Here is a 22,411-nt window from a genome sequence, read left to right on the forward strand (position 1 = left end):
TGGCGAAGCAAGTGAAGACCCGATAGATTTAGTTAGGAATGTGGGAAGAACTTCTATTGAACATCAAAGGTGAATAGAAGTAACTTATGAGTTATGACTCTATAATAAGATCTTTGTAGTTTATTTTATTAAGGTTCATGTTAATTGAAACATATGGAGAAAGGGAATTAAATGCGTATGACATGTTTTTGTGTAACAATCCTATTAAATAAATTATTTATTTAATCAGATCCTAAAATTGTTAGGACTTATTTGGGTGTTAGGGTTTTACAAAATAGGTAGAATAATTATCGTATTATTTTTTGTGTTAATTATAAATAATATAGGATAAATCAGTAATATTAAGAAAAGTAATTAAGTTGAATATTTTTAATTAATTCTATCATAAATTTAAATTTTATTTCAAAGATGCTCTTTACTTTTAATTATTATTATATTTAATGTTAGTTATAATTAATGAATACTTATGAAATAAAGATAATAATAAATTAAGGGTATAAAAAATTATCACTTAGTAACTTTAAAAAATAATAATCGTTGCTTATAACTAGGATTAAAGAAAAATATAATTTGTTGGTTATAATTAAGATCATAGATAATGTTATATCATAATTAATTATTTGATGTACCAATAGAATATGATTTGCTTATCCTATTTTATTATACCTTATAATTTTGTGACATTTTCTACCCATTAAATATTTATTAATATATTATGTGTGCAAAAATAAAAGGAAAAAGAAACATTTAAAAAAACACTTTCCAAACAGCCGTAAAAATTTATTACATCATTATTTCATCAAATCATTATCACATCAAATGTTTTAACTTTAATTAACAATAAACTTAACGTTAAATTAAAATCTTCACATTTCAAAATCCATAATGTCTTTAAAACCAAATGTCTTATATGTAAATTAAATATAAAATAACATAAGTATCTCAAAATAAAGCCTAACAACTAAAACTTGTTGCTTCAATGTTAGGTTTTATCAAAGCAAAACAATCCCAAAAGTAATAAGCATGGAGGTTTAAGTTTTATATTCAACACTAATCTTTAATTAATCATCACTTGCAAATGATATTGTTGGAATGCAAGCAAAGTTCCACATCGTTCAAATAAGAGGATGGACATGTGTTTATATACACACGTTTTTGTCTCTATTAGTAGAGAGACCTTTTAGGTGGTATTCAAAAGCAAAACCGTGAGGGCTAGGTCCAAAACGGACAATATCTTACCAATGTAAAAATATGTGTATGTATTTGGTATCTCAAATACGAGAGAGAGAAAGGAGTGAAAGGTTGAGAGTCAACCCCTTTACCCACATTTTGGATCACTCTTAAATGGGATAACTCACTCCCCTACTTGAAAAGTATTTCCTCCAAGGTAAAGGTGTAGCATTGCTTTGCTCTTCAAAATCCTTACTTTGTCAAAAAAGGTTTTACAACACTAGATTCCAAGAGGCAAACCAAATAGTTGAGTATTAGAGAAAGAACAATGTCAAAACCCTAATATAGTGAACAAATTGGGTCAAGCCTAATACTTATTTTTAACAAAATATATCAACTCATTAATTTTTTAAATGCTCAAATTCCAGTCCATGTACATATGAAATAGTTTTTTTTTCTCCATAACTTATGAAATACTTTATTATTTAATTAAAACTCAAAATAAACTACTTAATAATGTATATGCATATATTTAAAAAGTTGAGGTATTATGCTTTCTCTCCATCATCCGATTATTATAAATGTTGTTAATACTATCACTATCGTTGACACCATCCTTGTTATTATTGCTACAACAACCCCCATCATTATATTGTCATCATCATTATTATTATTTTCATTGTCACTATCATGGTTGATGATGACAATGGGGGTTGTGGTGCCAATGGTGGTGACAACAGAGCTAGTTGTGCAACAGTGGAGGTGAATGAAATGATGGTGGTCGGTGATAGTGATGTTAGTGGCAATAAGGATGATAACAACAAAGATGATAGAGAAAACTATGATGACATATGTGATAACTTTATTTTTAATCTTTTTATCTAAGTCATTTATTTTAATTTAAAAGTTATTATTTGTTGTTAACATGTTAACAATTGTTCTCATTTAAGTTATTCTCTCTCACTTTATTTGTATATAGTTATACTTTTTTGTGGTAAATGTATATATATATATATATATATATATATATATATATATATGGAGCATATCAAGTGAGAGAGAATTTATTATGAGAGATGAGAGGATTAAAATATAACCCTTAGATTAATCTAAACCCTAAATCCCAAATTTTCTCTCACTTGATTAATCTAAGGGTTATATTTTAACCTTTTCATCTCTCATAATAAATTCTCTCTCACTTAATATGCTCCCAAAATATATATATATATATATATATATATATATATATATATATATATATATATATTGTTAAAGTTTAGAATATATATATATTTTTATAAATATTTCAAAGTTGTTACTTCTTTGTTCCATTATTAGTGAATTTAAAGTTGATCTTTATTTAGTTGAAATTTTTGTAAGTTTTAAAACTAGTTAAATGTTCTAAAAGTACTTCTCTAACTTTTCATAGAACTTTGAGGTTTATCTTAACTATAACGAAACTTTGCAATTCAACTCACCTAAATTTTTGTAAGAAAAAAGTGTTTCGTAAGAAAAAAAAACTTCTCAAATATAAAATATATTAAAAATGCAATACAGATTGAATGGTGATAATTAATGATGGTTTATTTCAACTTTTCAATTACCATAAAAAAAAATGAGTTCATATAATTCTATAAGATTATTAAATGATGCTTACATGGATATAACTTTTTCTTTTGGTGCAATATATGAATAAAGTTTGGAATCAAATCAAAATTATATTGATGGAAAATAAAAGTCATTGATTTATTAGTTGTTCATCATTTATGCATTAGTCGTTTTTTACTTACTAATTTCTTTTAATGTAATTTGATATTATTATTATTTTGTTTAAATATATATATATATATATATATATATATATATATATATATTCTTTGCAAATCCTCCTTAAATCATTTTTTAAAATAATTTTTTTTTACCTTTTTAAAAGTTAAAAGTTTGAAATATTTTTATTTTAGTACTTTTATTTATTTATTTTATTATCACTATAATAATTTTATGTAAATTAAATTAATTTTACACAATATCTTTTATTAAATTTTATAAATATACTTTTTTCTTTGGACAATATATCTAGTTTAAAAAAAATACCATACAACCTTTAACATAAAAAATCATAGAAGCTAACAAACATTTTATATTTCGTTTTCAAATTGTTTCTAACTTTAGTCCAAAAGTAACTTTTATGCAAGAAAAGAAATTAAACTAAACATAAATTTTTTTAACACTACAAATATTTTTCATAACAGATAATTCTAATTGAATAGGATAGGACAACTATAAATAAATAATAATATTTTTAAAATTGAATCAATTTAAATATTAATTTAAAATTTAATGATTCACTAGCATTAATATAATAATAATAATAATAATTTTATAATACTAAAAATTAAAATAAAATTTTATAAATTCAGTGTATATGTAAAATTCTAAATTACATATAATATAATATTTAAATTTTAAAAAAATATAACAATGTCTATAAATAATAGTAAGTTTACATTTATAATAAAAAGTATCAAAGTATTATAATATAGATTATAAAAAATAAAAATATGAAAAATTATAAATTAATATAAATAATTACATTATATTTATGAAACAAATATTTAAAATAAGATACTACAATTTATAATTTTTTTATTAAATATTATTTTTATTAAAAAATAATATAAATTAAATTTTTTAAAAATTAATTCGTGCAGGTATTTTCGTTGTTTACGCAGTGGTTTTCTGTAAAAATTTTACATGAAATACAATTTATTTTTTTGTTAAATATAAATCCAATTAAGAGAAAGCCTGATATAGTTATAGAGTCGTGTTCACATTCTGAAAGGGAGAAAAGGACGACGGCGTTTGTGCAGGTCAAAGATTAGAAGCCGTCATTGAATTTTCATTAAATATTTTAGTCGTTAAACTCGTTTTAAGCATTAATTAAAGAGATATTAAAAAAAATACTCAATGGCTGCATGCATATTAAATTTTATTATTTAGCATGGTATCCCAGTTTGCTTTGAACATGCATTTTTTCTTTTGAATGTCATCATCATCCATCTGTCATTCACACCTAAGCTTTTAATTTCATCCATTGTAAAATTAAATTGGATTTAAAAAAATAGTTGAAAAGTTTATAATTATTCATCCCTATCACTTTAACTTAATTACATGTGTTAGGAACATCAAATACATTAATAAAAATAAAAGTCAATAGCTTATAAATTAATTTATTTTCATAAATTATTTCATAACATAAAAGAACTTTATACAATGTCATTTGATATGGGTTGGTTTTTTTTTTTTATAATCTTTTTCTATCTAAAATTTAAGGATGGAAATTTTGGGTAGATTATTTGTTGACTATATGGTTACATTGGGGTGTTGGTTGGTAAATGGTCAATGTCATTCTTTGGAGCACCATATGACTTTCATGGAAGTGCATAAATCTGAACCACGCCTTCTCTTTGTTTGCATTGATGAATACAAACAAAAAACCAGTACAAGGATAGTGACAAATTAACATTGTTACCATATCACCTTCAATTTTCATGTCCATGACCTTATTATAATATGAAAGAAACATTGAAAAGACGGCAATGCGAAAACTTGGAAAACAACATACCATAATATTTGTCTTATTCTTAATTTGAAGCTAAGCTAAAAAACTATGACAACGAAAAACATGGAAAGCTTATTCAATATGTGATCACTTGATTCTTAAACGTGATTTTGGGTGTTTGTTTTGTTGTATGAACATCGTTTTCTCATATTTCTTGAAACTCAAAGTCACTCGAATTTTTCTTTTAATTCTCATTGAACGGGGTTGTAACATGTAGGCAGATGCACACTTAGAATGTGATCACTTGTGTTTTAGATTTGGCTCTTCCAAAAAGATAAAGTATATTTTAGAAAATAAAATATATTTATAATTGTTAATTAAAAAATTAACGATTAATAATTGTTTAGATTTCCCTTATAAGTGTTTGTAGAATAAATTGAGGCAAATTTGTTTTTATCTCAACTCAACATGAAATTTTAACAAAATTATTTTATTTAAGTCCAATTTTGATGCGATGAAGAACAGTATTAGATCAACTCGGAAGTTGATATAAAAAATCAATTTTAACATTGTTTAAATTAAATTAAAAAAAGTATAAGATTCAATTATGATATATTTTATAATATATATTTCAAAGATAAATAATATTACTATGGCATGATTGATTAAAAATTGTACTTATCGAAAGAATACAAAACATAAAAAATGAGATAATCTAAAATAGAATTAAAGAAATCTTTCTTAAAAAAGATTCTAAATTCAATTTCTCCAACTTGAATACGAAAAAAATTAACTTTGGACAAAATCCGATTCATGCGATTGACCAAGTCACGTCCACCTCTATTTGTTTTCAACAAACACTAAACTAATAATCACGAATTAAACAGATTAAACAGGAAGTATTCTTCTACACTCAAAAATAAATAAAATTAATTAATTTATATACTAATTAAAAGAAATGACAAAACCTTGATGCATATCATTAATATTGGTGATATGTTTTTCCAATTATATTGAAAGTTTGACTTTAGTAATATGTAGAATAAAAAACCTCATTAGTGTTATTGGTATGTTTTTCCGATTAGAATACAAATTTGACTTTAATAGTATGCATAATAAATGATTTTATAAAATGTTAACATGTATTATCGATATAAAACTATAATTCTAATTAGAGAATAGATTCACCACTATTATATCTATTTGTCTTTAAAAAAATAAAAATTTTATTTTATTAATTTCAATTAAACAAAATCCTGTAATAATAACTTTCATTAAAATTTGATATAAAAAATAGTAGTAAATAAATTTCAATTAAATATAAGTGTTTTGGATATAGTATAACTAAAGATAAAATTAGTTAAATATACATATATCAGAGTTGAACATGGTAAGTGTTTTTTTAAATTTGAGTATGGAAGAAGATCTTAAAAAATTAAAATATTACAATTTGAGTATGGAACATAATGATGATAAGTATAAAAAAAAATAATAATAAAAATAATAAAAAAAAGTATAATTTTACAAAACAAAAATCTAGTTTACATTACTATTTAACCGAGGTCGTACAGTTTGTTCTGATACATTATTTATTTATTTAATCTGATCAAGACTCAAGTATAACTTCAATAAAAATAATCAATTTATACAGAGAATTCACTATTCAAGAAGGATAAATTACATATAGCCTAAACATCTTACCATGCAGTTACAATGAAAATATATATAATCCATTCATCCCTTTATTAATGAAGGATTCAACTCTAAGAAGTGCAGTAACTTAAGTAGAAACTCAAGAGACTCTTAAAAATTGTATATAAGTCTCTTTTGTGATCTTTTCTATAAAAAATAATAATCTTCACTCTGATTTGGATGAGCCATTAATCTTATGGTCGGTTTCATAGTACACAACATCCCCTGTGTCACTAACAAAATGATCAGTCCTCAAACTCCTTATTAATTCCCCAATAAGGTGAAAAGGAAGAGGAGATGATTTCTTTGGTTCTCTATAATATTTTCCAATCACTGGTTTAGCTGCCTCAGTCTGCAAAAGAAGCAAACATAACATTCAATCTCAACATCTTGTGAAAATCACTATTCATTGTTTCAAAGTAGTAGAGAGTCACTCACAGCCTCAACTAAGTGATAGTGTGGAATTTGAGGAAATAGGTGATGAATCACATGAGTTCCAATGTCATGATGAATGTTATTGATCCATCCATAATCACGATCAAGAGTAGTTAGACCACCCCTAAGGTAGCTCCATTCCTGCTCAACATGAAGGATAAATATGTAAGTAACTGAAGTGTATTATCAAAAACACAACACACCAATAAACATATAGCATATAGAGTATAGACTTCATTAAATCACAAAAGTATCTTTGATTAATTAACGATGTAAAATTTAAGCTGATAGTATATAAAAATTAAACTCGAACGGAACAAAAATGTGCCAAGGCACAAGTAGACCAATCCTTTTCATAGGAAAAGAGAAGGTACCTTTCCACGATACCAAGGTAATTTGTCTTCATGACCATGATGGTGCAAATAAGTCACCAAATCCAACCACATAACGAAGACCTTCATTTTCCAAGAAAAGTCAAATGAGAACTTCATTAATTCTTGATTCAAAAAGAAAAAAACCATTCAAAAGATGCAAAAGGAGAAGAAGGTTACCACATAGGGAACACCATAGAGCTTAAGAAGTTGAATTGGACCCATTACAAACCCCAATCCAACAAGCAATGCCAACATAGCAACCCAACAAGCCGTGGAAGTAATCACATCTTTTCTTTCTTTGGGAACAAATAAGTCACTGTTAGGGTCAAAGTGAGAACCAGTCTTCCCAGGACTCCTACCAAACTGAATTTAAACATCAACAACCACCATGTCAATTCTTCTACCAAGACTAAGAGTAATTAATATTCTAATTATGGTCCAAACATGTAGGCACAGAAACTTACAAGGTAGACAGGGTATGCAAGCAGCGGAAAAGGAGCTGTGAATCTTAACGTACGTGTTACAGTGTCCAAACTCCTGAATAATTTCTCAGGCAACTGTAAGATTATCAAAGTACCTCTTATGTCAGAAACTTTGATGACATAGAAGAGAGAGAGAGAGAGAAACTTTATCTCTTAAAAACCACAAAAATGATTGTCATCTCACCGGTTGCCAAGATTCATCATTCTCAACGTGGCCGTGATTTTGGTGATGAGTCCTATGACTGATTCTCCTGTATAAAAATACCAGTTACTAACAGGAACTCAAAACTATACAAAAATAAAAATAAGATTACATTTTTTTTCCTCAAAATATTTCGAAATTTAATTTTAATCTCTACAAAAAAATTTACGTGTTTAGTCTCTTTATTTTCTGAAAGCGACATGGTTCAAGTATATTAGCCACTAAAAACATGTATTTCTATTAAAAAGTAGACTTAAAACATCTTAAATTGTTAAAAGGACAAAAAACATTTTATTCTAAAAAAAATAAAGGCAATTCCATCATAAGCTTTGGCATACCATCCATGATATGGCACTAGAATTGAAGAATGCAGCAGATGCCCAACAACACTGTTCAATTTGGGGTTGTTTGAAAAGCTTCCATGACCACTGAAAAATCCAAAACAAGAATTAAACTCATCAAGTAACAATTTTGAAACCTAATTTAGCACCCCAAAACACAGCAAAATCAAAATCAGAACAAAACAAAACATAAAAGTTGTTATTACCAATCATGACCCAGAACAAACAGAGCCCAAAACATAGTGCCTTGAGCAGCCCAATAGAGAGGCCAAACCAACCAATTATTGAGATAAGCAGCAGCAGCTGCCAAACCAAAGACAGCAATGACATCCCTCACCACATAGCTCATGGACCTCCAAGGGTCCTTCACCCAGCAATGCTTTGGAATTGCTGCCCTAATATCAGCCAAGTTGAAAGGTGGTGGAGCACCAGGGTCAAATTCTGGAAGAAGCTTCTCGTGCTCAACGCCACTAGTCTCATTCAACACACCAACATTATTTTGCTCCTCTTCAATAGGTGCAATCCTCAAAGGGGTACTCACTTTCAACCCCCAATTTCTCTCCCTAAGGCCACACCTCAAAGGTTGAAACTGAATATTGTTTGTGTCCAAAAATCCAACCTTTGAGGTGCTAGACAAAACAACCCCAGTTCTGGGCCTGGGAAATACTGGAGCAAGAGGCTTCAAGCCACATTCTGATAACACCCTAGTTGCCATGGGACTCAAAAATGAAGCTTTAGACAAGGGTTTGTTGGGTCAGGTTCCTGGTGCTTCCAGGAACTAGAATAGAAAACTCCTCAGAGAGAGAAGACACAAAGAAGAACACAAAAGATGAGAACCAGAAGGAGAAGAGAAAAATTGCTAAGAGTAGCAAAATATCTAGTCCTAAAATATTAAAATATTTGGTCATATAATACTCTTGCTCTGTGAAATTTAAGATTATAACTTAGTAGTAACTTGTGTTTCAACCTCCAACAACAACAACACAGAATTTAAACCCTTTATGCCGTTGAAGAATAAAGGGCCAAAAGGGTGTTGAAGGGAGGCTCAAAGATGGTACCTTGGTTGCTAGGTAATGATTCTGGGAATCGGAGATGGAACTTATATACAAGAGGGTGAAGCAGAAGAAGGGGTTTGTGGATTTTGCAGGGGCAATTTAGTCATTCACAATTATATTTTAGTGTGGAAGAGACCAAACAAATACGTGTTTACTTTTACTATAACGATTTTCATGTGTAGACTTTGCGGAAAATGGAATTGAATTCGTTTCATAATTCATTCTTGCCGTGTATTTGACCTATTACGATGGAGGATCATATTTTATGGTTTATGCCCCTATTGCTTATTATTAAATTATTAATATTTAATATTTTATTTTTCTTGATTTGATGGCACAAAATGGAGGGTCACTAGATTTGGGAATGAAAACCGGTGTTCCTTCGTTCATGGGTCGGTGGGGTATTATCAATTATCATATTCTTGTATGAATGTGAATGGGCTTTTCATGAGGCATACATCCATGTGCCACACGTGAGATTTATGAGATTTGTTTATGCTTTTATCAGTAATTTGCTTTTCACAAACTTTGGTCGGAATGAATTAATACAAAGGAGTATGTGTGGTTTGTTTACAGTTACACTGTTACTTTTGCATTTTACAAATATTGGTCGGAATAAAAACATGTGGCTGAAAATTTTCCGGGACACTTACACACTCCACTTTATTAGGGAAGGGATAGTAGCATAGCACTACAAAGTTCTTATATTCCAAAAGAAAATTTCTTTCATAATAATAACCGTTCTATTTTAAGAAAAAATTAGTTTTAAAATAAATGTTACGTTAACATTTTGTATAATGTAATATTAGTTATATTTTTTATTTATATTTTTGTAATATTTTTTAGAAAATATTATTATGTTACATCTTTTTTTTTTTAAATTAATAATAAGGTTAATTTTATAAAAAAAAAAAAATTTTATCTATTTATTATTTTCTTAGTACTACTTATGTTAATGAGATTGAATAAATATCGATTAGGAGGTTTTTTCTACATTTATCTTCTTTTCCAAAGATATTTTTGTTTGAATTAAGTAGAATCATTATAGATAACAAAGTTTTTTCTTCAAATATATCTAATACAATTACAAACTCAAAACTCAAACTTAAGATCACATTAAGTTAAAAAAAATCACATACTAATTTATTTACATGTTCATTGAGTAAGAGGCTTTAGTTTTTAATGAGTGCATGTGTGTGTTTCAAAATATATTTTACATAGATTTTTTACAAAATTGTTCTAAGGTAACAATCTAAGGTGAATTAAAATAAAAGCTTTATTACACTAAAAAAAATATTACTAGTTTAATGTGATAAAAAAAATATATTTAATTTCTAAGTAGCATACAAATATTTTTGGAAATATTTATGACTATTTAAACATATTTTATTCATTTCAAAAATAATGATTATTGAGATTTATGATTGTGGGATATAATGAAAAAAATTATTTTTTACCATATGTCCTCATAATGTTATTCTCACACGATGAAAAATCTTTTTACCTAACTCATTTTGTGATAATAAAAGCATGAAAATATATAAAAATAAAAATAATAATTTTTTTTGACAATTTTCAAATTTATTAATTTTTATTATTCAATAATTTTATAAATGCTTTCTAGAAATTTAAAGGGTTTAAAATATGTTTTTAGTTCATGTAAAATAAACAAGTTTTGATTTTGGTTTTTATAACTTTTTTGTTTTTATCCTTTTTTTAATTTATAAACATTATTTATGGTTCTTATAAAATAAGTAAATTTTGGTTCTAATCCTTGTAAAATATTTTTCTTTAATCTTAGTCCTTCTAAAATCCAAATCACTATTTTTTGTCCCTAATGAAGATTTTAAGATAGATAAATAACATTTATTTTAAAATCTTATAAATAAAAAAAAGAGGTGTGATAGAAGCTAGTTGAAGGATGAAGCATGATTCCTTCTCCAATGAATTCCTAAAACCTTGATCTTCTTCCTTGAGCTTTAAGAATGATTTCCATTGAACAAAATAAAAGAAAATAAGAGTAGAAGGAGTAGAAGGTGGTGTGCCAAAAACTTCAAGGAGATGAAGCAAAATCCCTAATCCACAAGGGAGGTTTCCATGTGGAAAGTTCTTAAGAAGAAAGTTTTTCCAATGAGATTTTTAAGAGAATTAAGAGAATTTAGAGAGGTTTTTGAATTCTAATTCTCATATATCAAAAGTGAGAGTACCTACAAGGGAGAAGACTTATATAGAAAAGTAGGAGACATGGTGGGTCAAATTTGAAAGTTGAAGCCAAAACCAATTTGAGTTTGGCCGAAATTTTCAAGGAGGGATCACACATGCTTCTAGCTTCTTATGCATCCTAAATGTGATTTAGAGTTCATTTACATTTGATTTGAGCCTGCTTTGGGCGCATGACTCAAATGTAATGTAAATAAGCTCTAAATTACATTTAACTTCAAATGTAACTTATATAAACCTTCAAAATCCTATACTAGATGATGGCCTATGTATACAAGGCCTATAAATCCTATACAATAAACTCTAAAAAAGAAAATCCCCAACAAAACAAGACTAATATTGGCCATATAAAGTCTAAGGCCCAATAAACCTAAAAATTCGCCCATTAAAACTTAAAGTCCGAAATTCTAATCTAGAAGGTCAAAAATACAAGGTCACAAATATAATGTTTATAACATACTCTGCTAATATAATATGAAATAATATAGGTTTCATGAAGTAACCTAAGAAAGAAGAAGTTTGGACCCAACAATCTATGTGCTAGCTTAATCCAGAGTGCTCCTAACCATGAATTTTATAATAGACCTAATGTGTATCTTCATGGATAGTCCTCCATCAAGATGTCTTATACTGATATAATATCGCTAACAGTTATAAATAATACTTAGAATAGTCATTTATCTTTTTAATAAACAAATAAGTTTAAAATTATTATATAATAATATGGAATCAAAAAATAGTCTAAATTTTTTAAGGATAAAACAAAGAATTTTTTTTTAAGGATCAAAATCAAAATTTGTTCATTTTTTAATAACTAAAAACATATTTAAATCAATTTAAATTTTTAGAAAAAGTTATAAAGGTTCTCTAATTGCTATGTTATATTTCCAAAATAATACAATAAATTAAGTTTTTTTTATTATTAATTAATTATTTGTTTTTTTTTCCTACCTGAATTTACTTCCCCCACAATTCCACGCTCCAGTAGGGAATGAATTAAAACATCTAATATAATATGATATAATTTATTATATCTATATATTGTTATTATATAAAAATAACAATTTCAGTCGGCTTATTATTTGATTAGTTTATAAGTTTATTCGAGGAAAATTTAGATACTTAGAGAACTACCACGGTTGCATGTGGAGTTGCACGATAACTTATGAAGTTGCTTAACTCTAAGCTTACGTTGTTTTTTTGTCATTGGAGCAAATGCTGTGACATTTCTCGTAAGAGTGAGTTGCTTATATAGTTGCTTAACCATTTTTTAATAATAAAATTGATAGAAAAAGTTGGAGAAAGAGACATAAATAAGACCCACACAGAGAGCAAAACAACTCATCAATAGGGAAAAAATAATAAAAGTTCTTAAGTACGATGAGGTGTGTAGGATCCACCAAAAAGGTCATTTAAGCAACTATATATGAATATAGCATTGGAGATCACTTATTTGAACATAAGAACTCAATCTTTGTTCAAGTATTTTCAAGCATCTATATTAAAGTCATTTACATTTTCTAACAATGATATATTACTCATTTAGAAAACATACCACCTTATATATTTTAAGATTACAATTTTTTTCTTATTATATTCTGAATATATATATCACTATTACACAATACAAATTTGAAATATTTAAATATCTCAAATCATAAGAAAATTAACATGAAATTGAAATTGATATGACACGAGTCTAGTTATAAAGAATCACTAACCACCTTTTGGCTTGCATTTTATATCAGCAAACTCTGCTGATGTTCTGCATTTTCCTTTTTGTTAGTTCTATGCAACAAAAAAACCAACGCCAACCACCACAAATATATATAATATACAAGACAATAAATACATAAAATTCACTCAGATAATTTGTACTTTTGTCTATATTTGCCACCATTTCCTCCTTTCCATGGTCTTGACAAGCTCATTTGCTAATGATGCAAAATCTTCAGCTCCACTTTGCAGTTCAGCAGTACGTTGGCTGATTCTCTGAATAAAATTGAACAGCAAAAATTCATTTTGGCACCATTCATGAATCATGATAATGATACTTTCGATATAAGAAAATTATGACCTTAGGTACCAAAGAAGAGAGAGACAAAGATTTTATATTTAAAAAATATTTGAGAAGAAGACAAATGGCAATTTTTATATCAATGTAGTGAAGAGTTTCAATATGTTTTTAGTCCTTGAAAATGACATTTTTTAGTTATTACAAAATTTTTATTTGCTTTAGTTCCTAAAAATTACAAAAACCACATGCTTTTAATCCTACATAGGGATTAAAACCACACTTTTTCTTACTAAATTATTCGCTTGTGTAAAATATTAAACACAAATAAGCTTTATATAATGAAGGTTGTATTTTTAAGATATTTAAGAACCAACGACGGTGCTTTCCATGCTTGTTTCGAAGAATTAACAACAAAATTTTGTTGAATAAGTTATGTAAGTTGGCATGATGAGATCAGATAAATTTCTACCTCCAATTTTTCCTGCCTCTCCATAAGCTTGTTTTTTGCTTGTGCAGCAACTGAAGAAGCATCCTGAAATCAGGCATTGATTAATATATAGTCATTGAAATCAATAGTGTCAAAAGACAGAAAAGATGGATAGCTTAATATTACCCCAGTTTTTCTATAAGTAGCCATAATTTCTTCAGGTGTTCTAAGTCTTGGCTTTATATCATCATTATTGGTCCCGCCTTCAAATAATTTCTCTCTATCTTGATGCAACTTATCTGCAGGTAAAAGGAAGAAACCTTCACCAATATTTGCAGTTAAAATATTATATTTTTTGGGTAACTGATATCGATGCGATGTATCTACAATCTCTGTTAAACAACCCGACTGACCATCTTTAATGGAGTTTTCCCTCCCAACAACGTTTTTTCCTTCCACAAGTTAAAATATTATGTAAGTTTTCAAAGTGATTTACCTTTCTGTTTGTGTTTAACATCAGGAGATGAAGTAGAAGCCTTAGTTATGGGCCGATTGGGTTCATCTATTTCAATGTCATCTGTGGCATAACAGAACATGTTTTGAGGTTTTGCTTTTGACTGTTTAAAAGTGTGAAAGTATTCAATTTATAAAAATTCAAAAACACAAGTTCAAAGAAAAATGTAAACCTATATCAAGCTCCACTTCTTCATTATCTGTGACTGCCACTGTTGGAAGGGAATCAGATAAGGGGGGCTTAAAGAAAATGTCTTCCAAATGACCAAAATTGGAGGTTGGAATTTTAGTCACAGCTGTTGGAGAATTTTTTCCTCCTTTAAATCCTTTGACAATACCACCTAGAATTCCTGGCACGGTAGCCTGTGCCGAAATGGTTAAGCTAATCAAACAGCTTTTTAATGGAGGGAACATTAGATTCCAAATTAACACAAATCCGAGAACCAAGTACCTGTTTTTTCTTCTGATTTGAAGAGAATCTATAGGCAGCATCAGCAGCAGCAGCAAGAACTTTATCGTGAAGACTAGGCAGATTCTCTGGATTACTGAAACAGAATAGAAATGGTATTCAAGTTTTTCTTCCTTAACCAGAAGTCCACAAAGTTATCTCTTCATTACAAGATAACAAAGATACCTGAATTCATTTTTGCCAGGTAGTAATGAGATGAAGGCCAATTCAGAACTGTTAGCCTGTAAGTAATGAATATAAGAAGGGTGCTTTGAAGACCAAAAAATTGCAGACTTTGAATTTAACTGAATGTTTTTTGCCAGAATACTCAAATATCTTTTACATTAACCAGTAAAAAAATAGGGAGCACAAGCAGAAATGGAATTCCTGAGAAATTGAAAGTTGTAGAGTATTGTACCAGCACTATTTGTCCATAATCATCAGAACACATTGTTCTATTCATATTCACTTTATAATTCCATCTTAAAATTGACAATAAAGAGCTTTCTGCAACTAAGTCCAAATCTGGTAAAGACCTGTCCAAAGGCAAGTGCAAAACAATGGACAACCCCAAGAATTTAGTATTGCGGAGCAAATTTAATTTGCAAAAATCCTTGTCATCTTGTTTTTGTTTAAAATACACACTCCTTAAAAAATAGAACAAATTACTAGTGCTTTCACCTGATTTCTAATGTTCCAGTCTGAAGCAATGATATAAGGCCATAAACTTTGTCATCTTTCTTAAAAATTGTAGTCCAATAACTAGATTTAGAATGTTTCACTTTATGAATTGGTTTCTTATGTCCCTGTAAAGAATATACCATATATGTCAGTTTCATTTTCATAGACTTACAGCGTGTGAAGGCTAATGTAATGTGATAATGAACTAAAGAACCTGTATCAAAGATTTTGCAGAGAATAAGCGCAATGAATTCTCGCAGCATAGCAGAACAAGTGGATCGAACAGTAAATCTCCAGAGTATGAGGTTTCTGAAGAGCAAAGATCAGCCTCTGGTGAATTTACCCTAGCTGATGAGGGTTCTTCCTCCTCATCAGGGCTAGCATCAGCGGTATTTTTCATGGGTTCTTCTTGCAGCTTGTCATTTGATGCTTCAAAGGTTGATATGCTACCCTCTGGGATACAAAATCTGTTAGAACTTCAAATGATATACCAAGGGCAATAAAACTGAAAATATGCTTTGTATTCTTGATGAAGCTTGTACTTGCCTATAACATACATTGAAATTGCAGTTGATTCCTTCACGTCTAATGGCCGACTAGATATCATTTTACCAGTATCACCATCAACTATATTAATTTTTCCATTCTGGGATAACACAAATAGTATTTCTTCAAGAGAGTTGCCTGAAGCTGTTTCTGATTGCTTTAAACTATTCACATCACTTTGAAAACATGCTTCTTGTTTCCAAACCAATGAAGTAATTGGAGAGCTAGAGCTAGGTACACCATCGATCATGAACAAAACTGACAATGAAGACATATTACAGACTGCAACCTGGAAAAAAGCAATTTATCCAATATGTATTAAGAGATCTCACTTCTACTTCTGATCAAAAAAGTAACAAGAAAGGCAAGGTGAATTAACAAGTAGTCAGATGATACACACACGACCATTTAAAAATCCAATAGCAAGTTTGGTTCCAGAATTTGCAAATGATAATGCTTGTACAGGAGAATCCAGAAGAGAAAAAACAGCACTACAATGAGGTCCTTTTCCTTGTGGAGCATCCAGGACTGCAATACATGTTTAACAACACAAGTCAAGGGTTAACACTTTCTTTTTTCTGCATATAGATATCATAGTTTGGCACACAAACAGCACATATGGGAAAAAAAACTCAAACAAAGAAGGTAGCCTTCCATGATATCACCTTCACTTTTTGTTTCTGTGATGAAATGGAAATTTCCCCCATCAGAGTGGCCTTTGAGGTCATAAATGCGAACCTATTAAAGTCATCACAGCAAAGGAGTTAAGTACAGAACAAATCTTGCACTGTGTCAGATAGAATGACATATTAAGAAAGATATCTGACAAGACCACATTCATTGCCCACAGCCAACAGCAAGGAAACAGAGCAGAAGTTCAATTTTGTCACTTGAGCATCTGAACCAGCCACTTTTATACCATTCACCTATCAAACACACAGGAGATTTGAGTGACAAAAAAACACATTTTTTATATGTGGGAATGTAAAGACATTGTTTTTATGTGTATTTATTTTGGGACAAAATAGTTGTGGAATGCTTACCTCTCCCTCTACGTAGCAAATATAAGATAAGACTGTTTGTGTGGCATCACAAACAAGGACAGATCCATCAGAATAACCCGCAAAATAAACTCTCTCAACCTCAGCACCTTTAGTTGTGGATAACTGACTGGGAACACCTCCAGTCAAGGGCCAATTTGAAGGAGCTGATCCAGGTCTCGAGCCAGTTTTCAAAGCTGAGGCTACCTAAGATATATGAAATAAGTAGATGAAAAAAATATAATAAACATGGATTAGCTGCAAGGTTTGACAGAAATTACAGGCAGACAAACAGATTACCTCGGTGAAAATTTTTGATGAATTTGACTTACTGGGCAACCTGATAAATTTTGCAGCAGTCAAAGATGGATCAGCCAAAGGTACTAGCACTGGAAACTCGACTGCAGAAACAGACGGTGTCCTCTTCTGCTGAGATGTTAATGTGGATAGGCAATCGTTATCATAAAGATGCAGTTGTCCAGGGTTTGTTAGTACAAAAAGTCCATCTTTGCTGCTCAACCCCGTTGTTCCAGGACTTGGCAGTAAAATCAAGTCTGCAAAAGAGCCACTAAGTGTAAGGTCTACACGATTAGTGCAACTCACAGACTCCATCCCAGCTGACCATTCAAGAGTTAAAACCTGTGATGAAGAGAGAAACAATAGAGATTAAGGGAACATTACAGGCATGCTTAGAAAACATTTTAACAAGCAGAAACACTGTCTATCAAAGCAAAAGTAACAAGTAACCAGAAATCCCAACAACAAAGTCCACAATATTATATTTGTTCACCAAGAGCTTAAACTTCACCATTTAAACTAACTGAAGATTTGGGAAGAAAATAATGAAAACATATGGGGAAAAATCCTAAATTTAGTAATCCATGTTTTTTAATGTTTATAAAGCCAGGATGGTGCTCAACCAAATTAACAACATAATAAGGAATCATATCCTGCAAAGTCTAAGTAAAATATTTCTTCAATACATTTGAGATTTTAATTTTAGGTATGAGTATGATGAAACATATAAGAGGGTTTGAATCACAACTTTGTACCAATTTTGAACGTTATGAAATATTTTAGTAAGAATTCAGAAGCAACTGCCAATAAAAATCAATTTAAAATGAAATGATAAACAAATAACTCACAGTCAAAACTTCTTCAGATCCAATTTCATCGCCACCATAGACAAACAACTGCCCAGCACCTTCACTTTGGGATTTATAGCTGTTGGACCATTGTAAGACAATGACTGGGAGTCTTCTTTCTGCAGTTGAAAGTTGTAGCTTAACAACATTTTTAGAAGAAGTCTGTTGACCTTTAGAAGGTGCAGCAGATGACAAGTTCCACAGAAGGATATCCCCATCTAAGTATCCCACAGCAAGAATGGACCCAGTGGAAGATGCCCAGCAAAGAGCAGTTATCTCTTTGTCACCCAGATTTTGTTCCATAACATCAGCTGGAAGATTGGCGCCCATTTCAGTAGAAGAATTACCATCTTCATCCTTCAATTGGAGATCTTTTCCGCCACCAAGGAACACAATTCTAGCTTCTGAAACATCCCAAAGAATAAGCAGGCCATCCTGAAATGCAATCAAGAGTCTGCAAAATTGAACATAATGAGTATACTTTTTTTTACTCAATTACGTAATATCAGACCTCAGACAAGTATATGGAATTAAGCTAATCAGGATTCAGATGATATATAATAATGATAAAACATAATTATCATGATTTATTCACAAGACATCAAGCAAATAAACCCAACTCATAAGATACAAACACAACCATGTCAAATACTGATGGAAACATTTGCTGGCTTGAAATATGTTTTGCCATCATTTCAGTCAGAGTTCAAAGATTAAGAAACAAATATGGTAGAAAACACAGGCTCCTAATGAAATAATACAGTGCTGTTTCTAAGCATATTCAGCCATGAGAAACTGCACAAACTGCTTTGAATGTTGGCCCTGCAAGTTCGTCAAATGTTTGTAGTAATTTTGAAAACCTGAGAAATTATTTGAAATGAAATAGACAGTGAGAAAATTAAAAATATGAATGTTATACTAGGAAGGTATTCTCTAATTTTACAAAATCCTATTTTTCAATTGGCATTGGTTGGTAAATCAATATGTAACCAAGAAGTAAAAATTCCTATTTACAAATTTGTCAGACAGAAGGATAAAATGCTGTGTGAATTACTTATATCTTGCCTGTTTCCAGAAAAAGAAGGTTGCAAAAGAACTCCAACGATTGGTTGCTCACTTGGATCTGGAAAGCCCGCAGCTTCTATCAAAGGGAATAAAACAATGACAATGAGAAATTCTTAAAATCAAAGAAAATCAAAGATGTTTACAGTATGAATCATCTGAAAAGGACATTTGAATATAGCAGTTATGTCAGATTATATTGAATCATGGCTCAACATTATTTATATTAATGCTGACCATATTTCCTTTGTCCAAGGGGCACAACATAATTTCCGTGTGGAAAATAAGAGTGTAAGGGGGAGAGTAAGGGATCCATGGCGGGAGAAATGAAACAAAGTAATTAAAGAATATTTAATCGTGAGCCCAAATCATGGATGGGCTCTGAAGTTAATGGAGATGAAAATCCTGGTATGATTAGAGGTAGATTGATGAATATGTGTAGGGAGGGTGAGGGTCATGAGGAGAACAGAGTTTTGAGAGAAGGTTGGCGGCTATTGGCCTGGGCATTAATTGTCATTGCAGCCGATAGGTATAGTTTTTTTTTTTTTTTATTGATTTTACCACTGTTTCTGAGCTTTCCTGAGGACTTTTCTCAGTTAAAAGGAGGTAAGCTCCCTTTTTGTTATATAAATACTACCTGGGGAATTTCAGATCTTATCATAGAGAAGACTTGATAATTTATGTTATGATTAACACAGAAGATTGACAGATTGCATGTATGCTTCTGAAAATGCAATATATGTATTATCTATCAATCATCAAAAACAGGAGACCAAAATAATAAAAATAAGATACCCCTCAGAAATTTAGCGGACAAATTATATGATGACTTCAAAAGTTGTCCTTCCTCAGCTTCAAACTTTATCACAGAAAATAAGCCATGCTGATCTCCGATGTAACTGCACATTATAACTAAGTAGTCATGTTATTAATCAAGTGTCATGTTATCACAATGTTTGCAGCTAGCTATTACTGCCAACAAGAGGAAAAATATACAGATTTACTGCATAAAATAAAAGTATTTCACTAACATACATGAAATGTGAACCGCTGATTACAGAAAAAGCAGTAATATTGGACTCCCATTGTAAAGAACAAACAAGACTTCGGCTCTCAAGATTCCAAACCTGCCAAAATTGTTAAGAAAATAAAAACAAAATACTAACTAAATGGGCTCCACTTAGCCAACATTCTAAACCATAATACCTATAATAAGCAAGGAACACAGTCAACCACCTTACTTTGATAAACCATAACCTGACATGCTAAAATGCTTGTTCACAAATAATCACACATTACTTTTCATTCAACAATTCATGATGAATGGTAAGAAAAGAAGCCAGGAAGGCAATCACACAACTCAGAGGTATCAATGATATGTCAAAGTTAAGGACTGATGGAAGCCACAATATATAGGCTATTAAGGGGGGAAAGAGAACAGGAGAGGCAGTCAAATTTTTTTGATATATAATTGCTCAGAAGTGCCTTTGTTAGAAAAATGTATCAACACAATCAGAAAGTGAAATGTAGAAAAGGAAATTTACCTGGATATCATTGTCATTTAGGACCCCAAATAAATGCCCGTGGTTTTGCAGGAACTGCAAGTGCCATAAGAATCCAAACATCAATATGCCGCTCACATAAGCTTAGATAGCTAAAACTTTGATAATTTTGCACGATAGAAAATCCAACAAGATCTAACTGTATATCAATATGAGAAGTCCAATGCCACTTACCTCCAGGTATTTGTAAGGCAATTGCTTAGGAGAAACCAAAAGTCCTTCTATATTATCACCACCAATCACCTTAAGTCTTCCGTCCCTGCCATTAAGCTATCTAATATAAGCAATAAAGAACCCAAAATATCCATTAGCTGGCTATATAAATCATGGTATATGCCTCATATCCATGAATCACTACATTAGAAGAATAATGCATTATCCACTACGAATCTAATGATAATAAAAGGGTTATGTCACACTACATTTGCTGGCTAAACCTGTACATTAATTATATCAGTTATACTTTCTCTTAACCTTTTTCTCATAATTATCATATGCATGCTTTTAACCAAAAGAACCAAACTAAAAGTTAAAAGAAAAGGCAAATTTAGACATCACCCACCCTCCCTTGCCCACCAACAAAAATAAAGCCTCCTCAAAATTGAAAGAATTAACCTACTTATCAAGGATAGTCAGAATAACCCAGTACCCCACCAAGATTTTTTCCCACAAAATATCTGAATTCATCTAAACCAAATAACATTTGTCTTAAACAACTATAGAATAAATGATGGAAAAAAAAAAATCAGTGATCATATAATAAGAAAACCCCCTGATTGAATTTTTCTAAACTCTTGAACCCATTTTCCTTTTATACACTGGTCATACAATAGTAGCAAAGCAGACTGCAGTTACAAAACAACTATAGAACTATAATAAATATTAAATGAAAAAAATGATAAACATTATTGTAACTCAAGTACTGTTACATACCCAATTAATCAAAAACAATAACAATCAACAATAAAACCAGAGAGAGAGAGAAGTGAATGTACTAACAAAGTCCCAATAGCCAAAAGTCGCTGAATGGGGTCAAAGGCGAGAACTGAAGCAGTAGATGGAATGCCATAGTGAATCACAATTCTGGGATCCAACTCACTTCCCTGCAAACTACCATGCTGCAACTTGTTCTGAACAAAAACCACCCAAAGTCAGAAAAAATCAAATTTTGAAAGACCATAATGAAAAAATAAAGCAAACCCAGAAAAGAAAATTGATTTTGGATTTTTAATTTACATTGGAATGGTGCAGCACAGCCTTGTGCAACAGCCTCTTGGCAAACATGGATGCCGATGTTGTTGGCTTAGGTTGTCTTCAACAGTATGATTCGCTTTGTTGAACTGATGATCATTCCAATGCTTTTATTTTCTGTTTTGATCAAAAATCAATGCTTTTTAATCTTTTAGCTCATCTGCTGGTCTGGTCAATCTAATAGTT

The 22,411-nt window shown here is 30.1% G+C and overlaps 2 protein-coding genes across 5 annotated transcripts; both read right to left on the reverse strand.

The window, feature by feature from the left end:
* Window positions 1–6,356: 6,356 nt before the first annotated feature.
* Window positions 6,357–9,125, reverse strand: LOC109815393 (omega-3 fatty acid desaturase, chloroplastic). Its single transcript, XM_083072828.1, has 8 exons — window positions 8,465–9,125; window positions 8,256–8,345; window positions 7,900–7,966; window positions 7,698–7,790; window positions 7,411–7,596; window positions 7,234–7,314; window positions 6,863–7,000; window positions 6,357–6,776 (listed from the first exon to the last, which is right to left on the reverse strand). The coding sequence occupies exons 1-8, from the start codon at window positions 8,971–8,973 to the stop codon at window positions 6,591–6,593; spliced, it is 1,350 nt and encodes a 449-aa protein (XP_082928954.1). The 5' UTR covers window positions 8,974–9,125; the 3' UTR covers window positions 6,357–6,590.
* Window positions 9,126–13,179: 4,054 nt separating this feature from the next.
* LOC109815404 (uncharacterized) lies at window positions 13,180–22,399 on the reverse strand. Of its 4 annotated transcripts, none has more exons than XM_020380121.3 (24): window positions 22,211–22,395; window positions 21,974–22,104; window positions 21,149–21,233; window positions 20,957–21,010; window positions 20,448–20,539; window positions 20,208–20,311; window positions 19,416–19,491; window positions 18,351–18,804; window positions 17,506–17,844; window positions 17,209–17,412; window positions 16,993–17,091; window positions 16,831–16,903; window positions 16,566–16,693; window positions 16,177–16,454; window positions 15,834–16,086; window positions 15,620–15,744; window positions 15,357–15,474; window positions 15,125–15,180; window positions 14,942–15,035; window positions 14,664–14,853; window positions 14,474–14,554; window positions 14,164–14,276; window positions 14,020–14,082; window positions 13,180–13,525 (listed from the first exon to the last, which is right to left on the reverse strand). In XM_020380121.3, the coding sequence occupies exons 1-24, from the start codon at window positions 22,256–22,258 to the stop codon at window positions 13,418–13,420; spliced, it is 3,366 nt and encodes a 1,121-aa protein (XP_020235710.1). In that variant the 5' UTR covers window positions 22,259–22,395; the 3' UTR covers window positions 13,180–13,417. The 4 variants fall into 4 exon arrangements, with proteins under 4 accessions (XP_020235710.1, XP_020235711.1, XP_082928955.1 ...); XM_020380122.3 differs by having other exon boundaries at window positions 15,834–16,072; window positions 16,166–16,454; window positions 22,211–22,394; XM_083072829.1 differs by lacking the exons at window positions 20,957–21,010; window positions 21,149–21,233; window positions 21,974–22,104; window positions 22,211–22,395 and having other exon boundaries at window positions 20,208–20,324.
* Between the last annotated feature and the right edge of the window lie 12 nt (window positions 22,400–22,411).

This window comes from Cajanus cajan, chromosome 4 (assembly GCF_000230855.2).
Source record: "Cajanus cajan strain Asha chromosome 4, NIPB_CcT2T_4, whole genome shotgun sequence".
Lineage (NCBI taxonomy): Eukaryota > Viridiplantae > Streptophyta > Magnoliopsida > Fabales > Fabaceae > Cajanus > Cajanus cajan.